The sequence below is a fragment of the Panthera onca genome, chromosome A3 (genome assembly GCF_046562875.1).
Source record: "Panthera onca isolate mPanOnc1 chromosome A3, mPanOnc1 haplotype 2, whole genome shotgun sequence".
Lineage (NCBI taxonomy): Eukaryota > Metazoa > Chordata > Mammalia > Carnivora > Felidae > Panthera > Panthera onca.
In genome coordinates, this window is record NC_138341.1 from 54,219,154 (window position 1) to 54,234,859 (window position 15,706).

At 38.6% G+C, this 15,706-nt stretch overlaps 2 protein-coding genes across 3 annotated transcripts in view; one reads left to right on the forward strand and one right to left on the reverse strand.

Annotated features, from left to right (window-relative positions):
- The window catches only part of GKN2 (gastrokine 2), a 64,582-nt gene that overhangs the window by 26,535 nt on the left and 22,341 nt on the right, over positions 1–15,706 (forward strand). The gene's annotated exons all lie outside the window — the stretch shown is intronic.
- GKN1 (gastrokine 1) lies at positions 8,755–14,339 on the reverse strand. The gene is made up of 6 exons (XM_060659497.3): positions 14,236–14,339; positions 12,244–12,297; positions 11,777–11,914; positions 10,701–10,811; positions 9,645–9,792; positions 8,755–9,002 (listed from the first exon to the last, which is right to left on the reverse strand). Exons 1-6 carry the CDS (start codon positions 14,245–14,247, stop codon positions 8,911–8,913), a joined length of 555 nt encoding a protein of 184 aa, XP_060515480.2. The 5' UTR covers positions 14,248–14,339; the 3' UTR covers positions 8,755–8,910.

Genomic DNA, 15,706 nt, shown 5'->3' on the forward strand with positions numbered 1-15,706 from the left:
AGAGGATGATGAAAGCCTAATTTGAACATCTGGGTAGCAGTGATTTAACTGTAAGGTTTGGCATACGTTCGCTCTAATTTGGTTGTACTTCCTGATATTCTTGATTGGTTATTTTGGATATCTGGTGAGTGTAAAAATAAGTTAATGGATGTATGTGTCTCTTGATATGAAAGTTCCTTGGAAAATTTGACTTTAGGTTAAAATTTATTCGTTGATGTTCTAGAAGGATCAGTCGCCGGAGGTTTGGTTTAAACTGTTCAGTTACATCAGAAGTGCAGTTGGGAGGAAGTCCAGAAAGATATTCTAATAATGGGCAAGGGCTTGTAACAGGATATTGTCTGCTCCTCTCTGGTGCCTCTTGGGGTCATGAAGTCACTAAAACTTCTGAAGACCCTGCAAGCCAGCCCTGCATGCTCCCTACATCTCTTCCTGACCCCAGTGGGCCGAGGCGCATAGGGCGAGCCAAAGTTCGGTATGAGTCACTTGGGTTATCCACAAGGCAGACAAAACTGCAAATGGGAACCTGTGTGACAAGCTTCCAAGCAGCGATTTCGAGCCTTGCAGAGGGCAGGCTTGGCACTAGCACAGCACAGGGACGGTGGCCTCTCTCCGCGGACCTCTTGGCATCCTGGTGCTGAGTGAACACATTTTCGCTTACTTGACTCTTCCAGGGACGTGACTCAAAGGCTGCGTGTTCGGAACCACAAGCCTCAGAGCTGAGCAAGAGGCGAGAGGTCTCTGCTTTATGTTGGAAAGAAAGGGCAGTTCTTTTCCCAAAGGTGTACCCCTTGTTTGTCTTCGTAACATTATCTTACTTCTTGTGCTTTTAACTTTTAAAACTTGTCCTTAAGTCTTGAGTTAGTGCATAAGACTATTTAGGAATGTAGGCCGAGTATAAAGAATAATGACACAGCACATACCCACGAACACCCCTCCCCTCGATCTAATTTGAGGGAGAGGGACGGCATTACCGTTACCTTGGAAGCCTTCCATTTGCCCCTCCATGGACACTTCCATCCCCCTCAGGGGTGCACAATTATAGCGAGCTCTGTGTTATCATTCCCTTGCTTTGAGTCATAGTTTTACCGCATATTAAGGTATTTCTAAAATAGAATATATGTGTTGTTTAGTTTCGCATGTTTTTGAACTTTATGTAAATAGGATTTGCTTGGCAGGCTCAACATTGTTTTCCAGAGAGTCATGCATGTTGTTGTGTATGGCTGTGATTAATTTGGTTTTCTTTTTGTGATGTTTAGTATTCTGCTAAGTAAACATATCACAATTTATTTATCTATGCTTCTATTGGCAAAGATTCAGATTGTTTCTAGTTTTTTTGCTGTTGCAAACACTGCTGCTATGAGCATTCTTGTACATGTTTCTGGATGCCCATAGGCAAGAATTTCTTTGGGGTCTATACCTAAAAGTGGTAGTGTTGGATCGCAGGAAATTCATATCTTCAGGTTATTGGACAATGCTGAATTGTTATGCCAATTCATGCCTGCCCTGGCCATGTACTGTTACTCTGTACCCCGCTCCGACACCCGATACTAGACTTTTTCAACTGCCAATAGGTTGCATATAACATGATCTATCGCTATGATTTAAATATGCATTTTTCTTATTAATAATGAAGTTAATATCTCTTCCTGTCTAGATTCGCCATCCAGGGTTCCTCTTCTAGAAACATACCTGTATCTACTTTTCTACTTCTTATTCATCTTTTTCTTGTTGATATGTAGGAATTCTTTATGAAATTTTTTAAATGAACTTTTATCCACTTTATGTGTTGCATCTATCTCTACTAGTTTGTGGCTTATCTTTCTGCTGTATTTTTGGTGTCTATGGATAAAAGGACACTCTTATCTTTAATGTAGAGAAATTTATTAATATTTTGCTTTATGGCTAGAGCTTTTTCTGTAAAGTTTAGCAAATCCTTCCCTCTGTCAATAGTCCTGAAGTTATTGTTCTATATTATCTTCTAAGGCTTTTTATTTTGCCTTCTTTATTTAGGTTTTTAACATACATGAAATTGTTTTTTAAATATATGGTATAAGGCAGGGTGTGTGGTGGTATTTTCCCATTTCTTTGTATTCCATATGGCTACCTAATTATTTTAACATCACTTATGGAAGAAGCCCATCTTTCCCCCACAGACTTGGAAGGCAGTCTATATCCTATTTCAGTCACCTATAGATGTGTGGATCTATCTGCGGGCTTTCTATTTTATTCCACTGATATATTTGTATATCCCAGTACTCACATTGCATTGTCTTAACTACTATGTCTTTATGATAATTATGGTAGGTCAAGTTCACCCATTTTGTTGTTCTACAGCAGTAATTTGGCTATTCTTGACCCTTTCAAGAAGGGTCTGAGATTTTACCCTACTTGAAAGCCGTAAAGTTGCCTGCTGCAGTTTCGTGGTTGACGACAGAAGACATGAGCCCCCTGGCTAAGACACAAAGGACTTTGTTAGCCACAGCACAGCAAGTAGTTTGCACCGGAGCATGTCTGTGTCAGGGTTCCTTGTCCATGAGCTTCACAGGGCAGTGCATGTCCATGAGCTTCCCAGAGGGAAGCTTGCACACACGGTGGGGTGTATTACATAGTAGGGTGTAAGCTTATAGAACTCAAATATTTTATAATAGGCAGTAAACATGCCTACTTTTTGCTCTCCAAAGAGACACTATCACTATTTTCCAAGACTGCTTATCATACAAACATCCTTGCAAAAAAAAGTTGAGAACAAAGAGGAGTCAGTGCTTCTACTCATAAGATGTATAGAACCATCAAGGAGGCATGGAGAATTGTCTTCCAACTGGCCCCTTGATCTTGAATGCATATTATAAATTTAGCTTGTTATGTCCACACATACACATGCACACACTTGGCCTGCTGGGAATTCGTTTTGAATCTCTTTGAATCTATAGATTGAGGGAGAGCTCACATTCTTTTAGTAACACGTCCTCTAATTCATAGCCATGGTTTCTCTGCATTTACTTAGTCTACATTAATGTCTCTCAATAAAGTTTCCAAAGCAGTATAGCACATATTTTGCTTAATATATTACTTGGTAAGATCATATCCTATCTTGGCTCAAATTCCTGCAGTGTCTTCCTCTTTTACCCAGGATAATACCTGAAGTTCTAACACTGGCCTACAGGACTCCTCACAATCTGGTCCCCGATTGCCTCTTTGCTCTCATCTCCTTCTGCTCTCTGTTTCACTTATTTTCCTCAGCCACACTGACTTCCATGCTGTACTTTTATTTTATTTATTTATTTATTTATTTATTTTTAATTTTTTTATTTTTGAAAGAGACAGAGTGTGAGCAGAGGAGCGGCAGAGAGAAAGGGAGACACAGAATCTGAAGCAGGCTCCAGGCTCTGAGCTGTTAGCACAGAGCCTGACATGGGACTCAAACTCATGAACTGGGAGATCATGAAGTGAGCCAAAGTCAGATGCTTAACTGATTGAACCACCCAGGTGCCCTCCACGCTGTACTTTTAATTTGTCCAGATACACTTCTGTCTTAGCATGTAGCACTATTTCCTTTGCCCATAATGCTTTTTTTTCCCAGAAATATTGGCATGGCTAACTGCTTAATCTCTTTCAGTCTTTGTTCAAATGTCACCTTTCAATGACGCCTATCCTACATACCTGTTAATAATTGCAAACTGCCTCTTCCCTCCTGTCACTCTTGATTTCCCTTACCCTGCTCTGCATTTTCCCCTTAGTATTTGTCATTTTCTATTTGGTAGGATAGTATTACATGCCTATAGTAGGACAGTATACTATCCTACCAAATTTCCCACCGTTCATTTATGTATTTGTTCATTTATATTTTAATTGTATTGATTGTTTATCTCTGCCTCCTTTAACTAAAATATTAGCTACACGAGGCAAGGATCTTTGCATTTCTATTTGCTGATGGATTTCAAGTGTGTGCAATAGTGCTATGCATGTAGAAACTGCTTAAGAAACATTACTTAAATTAAGTAATTTTTTTCCAAATTTTGTCGTATATTTTCCTGGTATATAAACACTATTTCAAAATAAAGTTTCTGGGGGTGCCTGGTGGCTCATTAGGTTGGTCATCTGACTCTTGATTTTGGCTCAGGTCATGACCTCACAATTTGTGGTATCGAGTTCCATGTAGGACTCCCTGCTGATAGCACAGAACCTGCTTGGGATTCTCTCTCTCCCTCTTTTTCTTCCCTCCCCTCTTGTGTATGTGCGTGTGTGCTCTCTCTCTCTCAAAATAAATTAGTAAGCATTTAAAAAAGAAACCCAAACAAAATAAAGTTTCTATATGTTTGTTGATATATAGAAATGCAGCTCATATTTGATAGCCAATTTTATATGCAGGGACCTTTCTAAATGCTCTGATTCCCATAAATAATCTACAGATTTGTTTGTATTTTTACACAGAAAACTATGTCATTTGGGCATAAGGATAGTTTTTTTTTTCTTTCCCTCCTTCCTTTCGAATCTTTATATTTAATTTTTTTTTCTTTACTAACTTTCAGTACAATGTTTCTAGAAGTTTTGATGACGGGCATTTGTCTTATTTCTTGTCTTAAGAGGAATGTTTTCATTGTTTTACATGATACAGTAGTTTTTATTTTCAGATAATCTTAGACTAGTTTCTTTTAATTCTAAGTCTTCTGAGAATACTTGTTTATTATGATGAATATTTAACTTTATTATGTTTATTTATTACTATTTTTGCTACTATTGAGGTATAAGATTGTTGTCTGTTGATTTTTCAATGTGGCAAATTACGTTATTAATTTCCTAGTATCAGACCATTTGCATTACTAGGAAAAATCCAACATAGTCGTGCTGTATTCAATCTTTTCAACACTTTGCTCAGTTCATTTGCTATCAGTTTGTTAAGGCATTTTGCATCTGTAATCTGTATTCATAACAGAGATTGCCTTGTATTTTTCTTTTCCCATACAATCCTTGTCAGGTTTTGGAATTGAGTTACTCATATTCTCCTGAAATGCATTGGAGAGTACTCCGCTCTTCCCTCCTCCCCAACCTATACATTTGAATAGTTATGTAAGATTAGAATAATCTGTATTTTCGATGTTTGTTAAATCTCAGTATAAAAACCACCTCGGTCTGGAATTTTCTTGTGTAAAGTTTTTAAACTTCTGAACCATTTCCGTTACTGGTTGTAGAATTATTCAGGCTCTATATTTCTTCTTGGGTGATCTTTGGTAGGTTATTTCTTAGGAAATTTGGGAGCACCTGGGTGGCTCAGTCAGTTGGGAGCCTGACTTCGGCTCGGGTCATGATCTTGTGGTCTGTGAATTCGAGCCCCACGTCGGGCTCTGTGCTGACAGCTCAGAGCCTGGAGCCCGCTTCAGATTCTGTTTCTGTCTCTCTGCCCCTCCCTTGCTCGCTCTCTGTCTCTCTTCCAAATATAAACAGTAAAACAAAAAGAAATTAAAAAAAAAAAGAAATTCAACTTAAGCTTTCAAATTCATTGATATAAAGGTGTTCACAATATCATTTTATGAACATCTTTAAATCTATGGCATCTGTAGCTCGGCATCCTTTTTTTCTTTTTAGCATTGCTTGCGAATTATCTCCTTTTTTTTAGTGTTTCTTTTTTTTAATTAATTAATTTAAAAAATTGGAGTGTACTTGACACAAAATGTTACATTAGTTTCAGACGCGTAACTCAGCAGCTTGACAAGTTTGTACATTATGCTTTGTTCACCGCAAGTGCAGCTACCCTCTGTCCTGTTATGTTGCTGTTACAGTATCATTGACTGTCTTCCTGACGCGGTGCCTTTTATTCCTGTGACTTATTCATCCTGGAACTGGAAGCCTGGGCCACCCCCTCCCCTTCTGTGTTGTCCAGTTCCCTACCCCGACCCCTATGGCAGCCTTCGGTTTGTTCTCTGTAGTTCTAGATCTAATTCTGCTTTTTGTTTGTTTATCCATTTGTTTTTGGTTTTGTTTTTTAAGCTTTTTTTTTTTTTTTTTACTTTTTTCAAATGTTTATTTATTTATTTATTTACTTACTTACTTATTTATAAGAGAGAGAAAGAGAGGGAGGGGCAGAGAGAGACAGTGAGAGAATCCTAAGTGCTGTCAGCACAGAGCCGGATGCAGGGCCCGATCTCACGAGCCCTGAGATCTTGACCTGAGCCGAAATCAAGAGTTGGACACTTAACTAAGTCACCGAGGAGCTCCTGTTTTTGTTTTTGTTTAGATTCCACTTATTTATTTTTATTTATAGTCAATTCTATCTAAAGTTTGTCAATTTTATGCCTTTCCAAAGAACCAAGTTTTGACTTTGTTTGTTGAGTCTTACTATTGCACATTTTTTTCCTATTTTATTAACTTCTGATATTGTCAATAATACTTCTTTCTTCCTACTTATTTTGGATATTTTATGCTTTTCCTCATTTTTAAAGTTGAATTTTTGACTCAATTTTTAGCTTTTCTTCTTTGATGAATAGAACATTTCAGACAATAATATTTCTTTTATCCTTTGCTGTAGCCACTACTCAGGTTTTGCTACATACTGCTTTCCTTATTGCACAGTTTCAAATGCATTCCACTTTCATCATGAATTCTTCTTTGGTTCATTTGTTATTTAAAAATATGCTGCCTAATTTCAAAACAAATGCAGCTATCTTGTTTTATTTGGAAGGGAATATTTGTTCTCTTAATGAAATTGAAGTTAGAAAAATGTGTGTTTCATAATGCCAATCATTTGAAATTTTTTGAGATCTGACTTCTGTCTTAGCATATGATCAGTATTTGCAAATGTCCCATAAGTACTTTAGAATAATATGTATTCTGAAGTGTTATACATATGTTCACTAAAATAAGCTTGTTGGGGCGCCTGGGTGGCTCAGTCGGTTAAGCGTCCAACTTCAGCTTAGGTTATGATCTCACAGTTCGTGAGTTCGAGCCCCGCGTCGGGCTCTGTGCTGACAGCTCAGGGCCTGGAGCCTGCTTCACATTCTGTGTCTCCCTCTCTCTCTGCCCCTTCCCTGCTCATGCTCTGTCTCTCTCTGTCTCAAAAATAAATAAACATTTAAAAAAATTTTTTTAAATAAAAAAAATAAAATAAGCTGGTTAATTTTGTTGAATGTTTTTATATCCTTAGCTGCTTTATCTGTAAGTCATTGAAAAATATGTGTTAAAATCTTTAACTAGAACAGTAAGGTTATTAAATTCTCCTGTAATTTGTATAACTTTTCTGTAATATATTCTGAGAGGTGTATATGATCTAGAATTGTTGTATCTTCCTAGTGAATTTAATTTCCTATCCTGAAATAGTGACTAGACAATTCTAGGAAACATGGGATTCATCAGCTCCCAAAAGTCAGTTACATGGCACTGTATCCAGTTTGTGACTCACAGGTTTCTTTGTCTCTCGATCACAGGGATAGGGCAGTATCTAAGCCTTGATCTTTGATGGGTGTCCTCATTTCATGGCTTCAGGGTACTTTGAAATTTCTACTGCTCTGGTAGTACACATCATGTGAACATCAATAAAATTGCCTCAAAATAAAGAAAATTATTGTAATTGCTTTCCAATAAGGCCTGGTAAATATTGCATTTTTACAAATGGTGAGAATCAGTGTCCTCATTTTGTTGTTGTTGTTGTTATGGCTATTTAGGGGTATCCCATCTGAAAACATTAGAATGGATTAGTTATCCTCTTGTGGCATCAGGATTTAAAAAGTACGCGTAGGAGTTTTTGGGTTTTTTTTTGTTTGTTTGTTTGTTTGTTTTTTACTGAATTGTAGTTTCATACCGTCACATACAATATTTGGAGACTATTTTTCTCTGAGATCTTTTTCCTTCACTGGAGACTGCATTGCTGTATCTGTACTGGCCAGTGAGTGGAGGCTGTGGGCCCTTGAACTTAACAGGGTCAAGGAAAATTGGAATTGAGAGTCAAAAGAATAAGACATTACCTCTTGAGCTGGAAAGGTAGAAATATGGGAGATGAGGCTAACATTTTGGCTCAGCCATCTTCTGGCATGAGTAAGGAAAGAGCCATCTGCGAGATTGAAAGAGGATAGAAGCAGAATTTAAATTTTTATTTATTTATTTATTTATTTTGAGAGAGTGAGAGAGAGAGAGAGAGCAGGGGAGGGGCTGAGAGAGAAAGAATCCCAAGCAGGCTCTGTGCTGTAGAGCAGAGCCTGTCTTGGGTTCTTGATCTCATGAACTGTGAGATCATGACCTGAGCTAAAATCAAGAGTCAAATGCTTAACAGACGGAGCCACCCAGACGCCCCTAAAGAATATTAAAAAAAAAAATGTTTATTGAAGAGAGAGAAGCAGAATTTAAAGAGGAGCAGAGAAGAACTAATACGTGGCTTCCAGGAGAGAGGAGACTTGGGTCTTGATCTCAATATGGTTCCTGGTTCCAGTGTCTTTGATTTTCTTGCCTTAAGATTATTTTAGATACTCCAATATCCTTGCAGTAAACCTCCCTTTCTGGCGTAAGCTTGTGTGAGTGGATTTCTGCCCTTGCTGATCTGAAATGTTACTGTGCACATCAACTGTAGAACAGTTTTTAGAGCAGTCAGATTGCCTTGGATTCATTCCCAGAACCGTGGTTAGTCGTATCCAAAGCATCTGAAGGGGTTCTTTATAAGGGACAGGCCCTGAATATAGGCTAACAGTTGGGTCTAATACACTTGGACGGCCTACCCACCACCACATGGCACTTTTGATCCTATGCATTCCAAACAGAAATCATAAGGAATTTAGTGCTGAGTAGATTTATTGAAACTTAAAGAAGCCAAACATAACTGGAAGAATACATTTCAGAATGACATGATAAAAACCTTTAGAACCCAATGTGGTTTTTTTTGCATAAAATATTCTGATCATTAAATTCAAAGTGACTTTTTTTTTCTTTTTACACCTCCAATTCTCCACATAAGGAAATTCTCAGAATCCAGAGTATATCAGCACGGAGGCATGCTTTTGAGTAAAAGAACAGGCTTGCCCCTGATTTAAAAAAAAAAAAAAAGAAAAGAAAAGAAACTGATATCAATGTCTTTTCAAGGACTTTTTTTTTTGGGGGGGCGGGCGGGGGTTACAGTTTCCAAACTAGCTACGCACAGATTTCAAGATCTATCTATCATCTACCTATTTAGATTAAATCAATCACTTCAGAGATCTGGAAAGTTGCCATTAGGTTAAGTAGGTGGATACTTTGTTTTTGTGCAAGTTATTCTTTGAAGGCCCAGAAATTAAGTGAATGAGCTATAACAAGTCAATAGATTCTATTAGCATTCTTTTTTCACTGAGAAATTCATGCAACACTTTAAATATATTTTGTGGTAACTCCAGATCCACTCTTGAAAGGTCGTATTTCCAAATGGTGAAGAGCACAGAATCCAGCGCCAAAATGCGTGGGACTGACCCAGACAAAGGATTTGTGACCTATCCCTGTGCCTCAGTTTCCTCATCCAGAAAGTGGGAATAACAATACCTATCACATAAGACTGCTGGCAGGAGTTAGTAATTTCACACACTTAAAGCACAGAGCAAGTGCTAAGTAACCGGTGTCTTCTGTAGACATGCCCGAGAATAGTCTGACCATATCAGCAGCAATAACTCACAATGCACCATAGAAAGCCTACTTACCTTCAATCTCATCAGCTGTGTATGTTGGAATCCCTCTGCACATGCCAGCGATGGGTTTTCCTAACTTTTCCAGATCACTGACTCTCTCAGGGTTGATTGAGTATATCAGACTCGTGGGAGGTGGTCCCCCTGGTCCTTTACCCTGAAGCTGAGTGTGGAAAGGAAAAGAGGGAATGAATGCCCAGCTCAGTAGTTTGTTGATGAGGGACGGGTACAAGGCCAATACGAGGTATTGCTTGGCTACCGTTTTCTCATAATCAAAATGACTGTTGGAGTTGAAGAGCCAACTCCAACCCCGTGTATCTCAGAATTTCTGTGTCCCAAAAGATTTAGCTGGTGTGAAACCTCAGTTTCTCATAAAAGCAGAAATCTGAGGCTAAATTTATTCTGAAGCTTGGACCTCATTTGGTCATTTGGCATTTTTTGGATTGAGCTATATAATAATCAGATTCTGAGAATGGAGTTTATCTTCTCTACTGTGTTGGTGAAAGGTACCTATCTGTCAGTTACAGAAATATGAACTCAAGCAAACATTTTAAAGAGCAATGCATCTTCTGTCCCCACCCAACTAGGGTTGCCAGGTAAAACAAAGGACACTCAGTTATATTTAAACTTTAGATAAACAAATCATTTTTTCAGTGTAAGTATGTCCTAAATATTGCATAGGATATACTTATGCTAAAAAAAACCAAAAACAAAAACTTATCCATTGTTTATCTGGAACTCAAACTTAACTGGGTATCCTCTATTTTTATTTCTAAATCTAATAACCCCAACCCAACTTTTGTGTAACTTTGTGTAACTCCAAGTGGAGAAGTGCAGGCAGCTCCCGTTGGCTTGAGCAGAGCTTTGCTCCTTGAACAGTAAAGGCAGGTGTGAGCCACAGCACTGAGTGTGGTGGCAGCTGCCTCTCCTCAGGAAAGTACTAGTTCCTCTTCCCTTTTTGTGCTGCACGTTACAACGTACTGTGGTCAAGAGGAAATGACTGTGACCTCATTATTTACTGGCAACCAAAAGACCTCCCTTGAACAAAATCAAAAAGACTTTTATTTATACCTTCTTTTCCTTGACCATTGCATCAAGAGTATGAAGAGAGGGCATGACATCCTTGTTCATTCTGTGCACAATGCATACCTTCTTTTTAAAGAGTCTGATCGCGGCAAAGTTCTGTTAAAGAAAAAGGTAGGAGGAAGTAGGTTCTCCAAGGAGGGTTTTTTTGTTTTTTTTGTTTTTTTTTTTGTTTTTTTTTTTTTTTTATCAGACATCAGTTTTACCAGCAGAGGGAAATAGAACTCAAGGATGAACCTAGATAAGAACATCAGATCTGGCCCTGTTTTGCAATCATGTCTATAGCTAACGTTTGTAAGAACCTAGTGTCTAACTCGTTGCTCTCTCTTCAAGTTCTAACATGGAGTCATTCTACATATGTCCGTTTTGCTGAAATAAACTTCAAATTGCTATCACATTTGAGTCTCATTTGATCTTCACAACATTTCTAGGAGACAGGTAAGACAGGGATTAGTTTTCTAATTGACCACATGGATAAAACTGAAACAATAAAGAATGGGCTTATTAAAAGTACAAAATTTGTTACATACAAAGCTGGTGATTGCAGAGGTGGGTCTCCTAACCAGAGTCAAGTGTTGTTTTTGTTTGGTTTTTGTTTTATGTTTCTCTTACCAGTTAATATTGTCACCTACATTTCCTTTGTTTGTTTTTTTCTTTCGAGTTACAGGTGAAATGTCCATCTCTGGCTTTTTGGAAGGAAATTGAAGATACACTGAAATAGGGAGCAGTAATATTGTGCAGGTTTTTCCTCATTACTGAGGGTATCTCGAGAGAAGGCAGAAGGTTGTTCGTATTTGTCTAACAGCCCCACAATTCTGTGGGCATAGTGGATCCTAATTCATTGCTTTGAATTTTAACTGATTGTGGGAAACATTAATAGTGTTATATCTAGTAGTGAAACTGGGTGACCAAAGTAGGCACTTTGACTTACAACTCTATGCTTATGTGCAGTTAGAAATTATTTTATTTTAAATTCTTTTATGGTTAGCAGACATTTTTGTTGTTGTTATAAAAAAAGAAACATCATATTTGTAAAGAACGGAAATTGCATGTTGGCTACCTACAGTATTGTAATCCCAGAGGGCGTTCCAGGAGTCCCATCCATTGTTATTGTCAATATTGGCCACATTATGTTCATTGTTGACACTCACTGACTGCTGCCCACTTGTACCACTGTTGCTGGCACCGCCAATGTTGATATCCTGAAATTTACAAGAAATTGACGGTGATTTAAGACCACATTTCTTTGCAAATGCATTTTAATAATACGCTTTAAAAAGTGTAATACTGGGGCGCCTGGGTGGCACAGTCGGTTAAGCGTCTGACTTCAGCCAGGTCACGATCTCGCGGTCCGTGAGTTCGAGCCCCGCGTCAGGCTCTGGGCTGATGGCTCGGAGCCTGGAGCCTGTTTCCGATTCTGTGTCTCCCTCTCTCTCTGCCTCTCCCCCGTTCATGCTCTGTCTCTCTCTGTCCCAAAAATAAATAAAAAACGTTGGGAAAAAATTTTAAAAATAAGAAGTGTAATACTTACAGTGAAAGCAAGGGCTGGGGTCAGGAAGACTCCAAGAAGTCCGGCAAAGACAATCTAAAAATCATAAATAACATTGGTTTACTATCGCATGGCAAAACAATGTCCTCTTCTTTCTCTACCCAAGCTTATAAAAAATACCGATTTTACCACTCTGTCAAATGATCTGTCTTTCTTCTTTGACCTTGTATTTTTTTTCAACCATAGAAAGTTTTAATGATAATGTAAGATTATAGCTTAATTACTGTAGTAATCGTGTTATTGTGGTATATAGTTTTAGAATTGTTAATGTAGGAGCACCTGGGTGGCTCAGTCAGTTAAGCATCTGACTCTTGGTTTCGGCTCAGCTCATGATTTCACGGTTTGTGTGTTCAAGCCGCATGTCGGGCTCGTGCTGACAGTGCGGAGCCTGCTTGGGATCCTTTCCATCTCTCTCTGCCCCTCCCCTGCTCACACCCACTCTCTCTCTCTTTCCAAATAAATAAACATTTTTTTAAAAAAAGAAAAATAATAATTGTCAATGTAGGTCTTATAAAAAACTGATGTAGTATCAGTACATTGAAAAGTACATTTGAAAATGAATAGCATATACAATATGAAGATGGATATACGTTCTGAGAATTAAGTCTGAAAACAATTTAATTTTCCTCTTTGATCTGGGATACTTTCCTTCCTTCATTGACCTCCTAATAAAAAAAGACTCTTTTTATCTAAAACAATTTTTTTAAAGCAATGGATTGGTAAGCAGGCTAGCTGCTGCTATTGAGAGACCGAGGATGGAGAGGTCCGGCTGTCAAGTGTGATTAGCAGAAAGGCAGTCAGTAACTGTCAGGGGATACCTAGGTTAGTCATTTGTCATCGGGTACATGACATTAGTTGTCAGAACACGGAGCTTTATGCAGGTGCCCAATTCTGAGTACCTGTTCTCATTTCCTTTACCTGGGACAAAATGGTTTGAGATCTGCTCTAGTGATTTAAGGTAATTCTTTTATTTGCTTATTTTTTCTCCTGATAGCTTAAGAAGGAGGTAAAAATTAGTCTCCTAAACAGTGAGAGATGGGGGAAATTTTAGAGATCCTCTAGTACATAACAATCCATTCACATATGAGGAAACTGAGCTTCAGATGTTCAGTAACGTGGCCAAGGTTGTATCGGCTAAGATTGTACCCCTTGTTCACGGCAGAACCAGGAGAGAAACCAGATCTGACCCGGGTTGGGAACTTTTTTTTTTTCTTAATTTTTTGACCTTGCTGTTATTAGAACTAAATTCTAGATAATTATGTTACATTTGCAACTCCACTACGAAGCAGACACTGCTGTAACATAGTGTTTAGTATGTTGAAACATGAAAATATTCATCGGGTTTCTAGCCCCTCTGCATCTTGTTATAAGTGACACACAGCACCACCAGTTCCTTTGGTGGAATTTCACGGTGTACCTACTCCACTCTTAGCTTTTTATCTGGAGCCATAGGTGAGAAACTGTACTAGCTTCACACTTCAGGTATTTTTCATGGGTAAATGACTATGGACAGGGTTCAAGCAAATCTTTCTCACTTGGACCTCTGTTTCACAGCAGAGAATGTGACAATAAGTCTCTCACCCATCTAATTTGATAATGAGCTTTTATCTTGCCTGAACATGTTCAGGAGTTTGGTCAAAAGAGGTATTCAGCAATGTGGGGAAAGATTAGATATTTTCTAGGACTTAGGGACTGCTTGCTTTATGACCAGACCTGAACAAGGAGCACTGAAAGGTAATTTTATTAAGATAGCATGGTATACGATGCTCACAGAGCTGTCTGCTCCCAGTATAACTATGGCTGCCCTCAGAGATGTTTTTACTTGCCACAATTCAATGAAAAGAAAGGAGGTTTTTTTTTCAAAATAAATTTTCCATTATGGTGAGATTGTCATAAGAAGCAGACCCACTTAGCTCAGAATATTAACAGTCTCTAGCCATCAGATAATGAATTCAAAAGGAAAAATCTACTCACTGTGAGCTTCATCTTGGCTTCACCAAAGCAATGGAGTGGAGAAGAAGGCAGGTATGAACTCAGATGAGAGCCCTTCTCATATTTGTACTTAACCAGCTTTACTCAAACTAGGTGTGACTAGGTGGGGTCAAAGATTTATCTTTCTCCAGCTTCCATATCTGTGCCATGATCCAGCATACCAGGAAGCCTTTGGGAATATCTCCTTGGTCAGCAAGGCATTTTGACATGGAGCTGAGCTGACTCATCATTGGTTGAAGTTGAAGATATCACCGCAAACTCAATATGATTAATGATAGCCTCTGGGTCAACTGAAGCTGTGGGTGTGGACATTTTATGTATTGGGATCACTCAGATTCAGGAGAAGAATAATCCCTAAAATCAAACAAGACTGCAGATGAGAAATTGTGGGCACGCTGGGCCTTGCAGATAGCTCCTATAAGGATGTGGGAATGGTTTCCTCTTTGTACCTTTATGCGAACCCATCTGATGGTTTTGCTTAAGCAAACTATGTTCTACTAGCTACTCCCAGCAAACTTACACCCTTTTCTGCAATCTTGAGCTCTCTCAGTGGTTCCATGTACCACACATAGTACACAGAGAGTACCGTACTTCCAGCCAGTAAACCTGGGGGCTGTCTTCAGCAATTTCTTCTGACCACCACATCCAGTCAGGTGCTAAACCATGTCATTTGGTCCCAGATTTGCCTCTCAACTCTGGTCTTGCCTACAGCTTCCTTCACCAGAACTTCTATAATAGTTGTGTGATGAATCACTCTGGTCACCAGTCTCTCATACTCCAGCACATTCGTCTCCATTTTCCCTAAAGTTATCTCTCTAAAGTACATATATAAATAAACATGACTCTACGAAGCTTAGAAATGTTCACTGGCAGCCTGCGAGATGGACATGATACTCATTGGAACGGCATAGAATGTCCCTAATAATGTTTCCAAAGCCCCTCCCCCAGCTGTATCGCTCCATGCGATACAGCTCCTATATTCCAGCTACACCAGAGTTCCCACTATTGCTGGAATATTCAGGATGTTTCATGCTTCTATGCTTTTGCACATGCTGTTCTCCCACCTTGGAGAGCTACCCCCTTGGCTTTCTTTAGTTAGTAAACTTCCTTTCACTCATCAAAGCCCAGCTTAAATACCACTGCTCCCAACACACCTTCCCCATATCTCAGGGGGACCTTCCTTTTTTTTCCTGGAGCTATGAAAGCAATCTCTGTTCTTTTATTCACTTATAGAAAACTTGCTTTTCAGAAATTATGTTAAAATGATTAAAAAATGTTTTCATCAGAAGCATAGAGTAGAAACTGTCACTTGGGCTAGCAAGGAAATGCTCAAAACAGTCTCGGGGTTGAATTAAAGTTTTTATTTTTTTCTACCTTCTCTGATACACTGAACCTAGTAAAGCAACTTGCTAAAGAGGAAAACTGTATTTCAGTCATCACTGATTAATAAGTT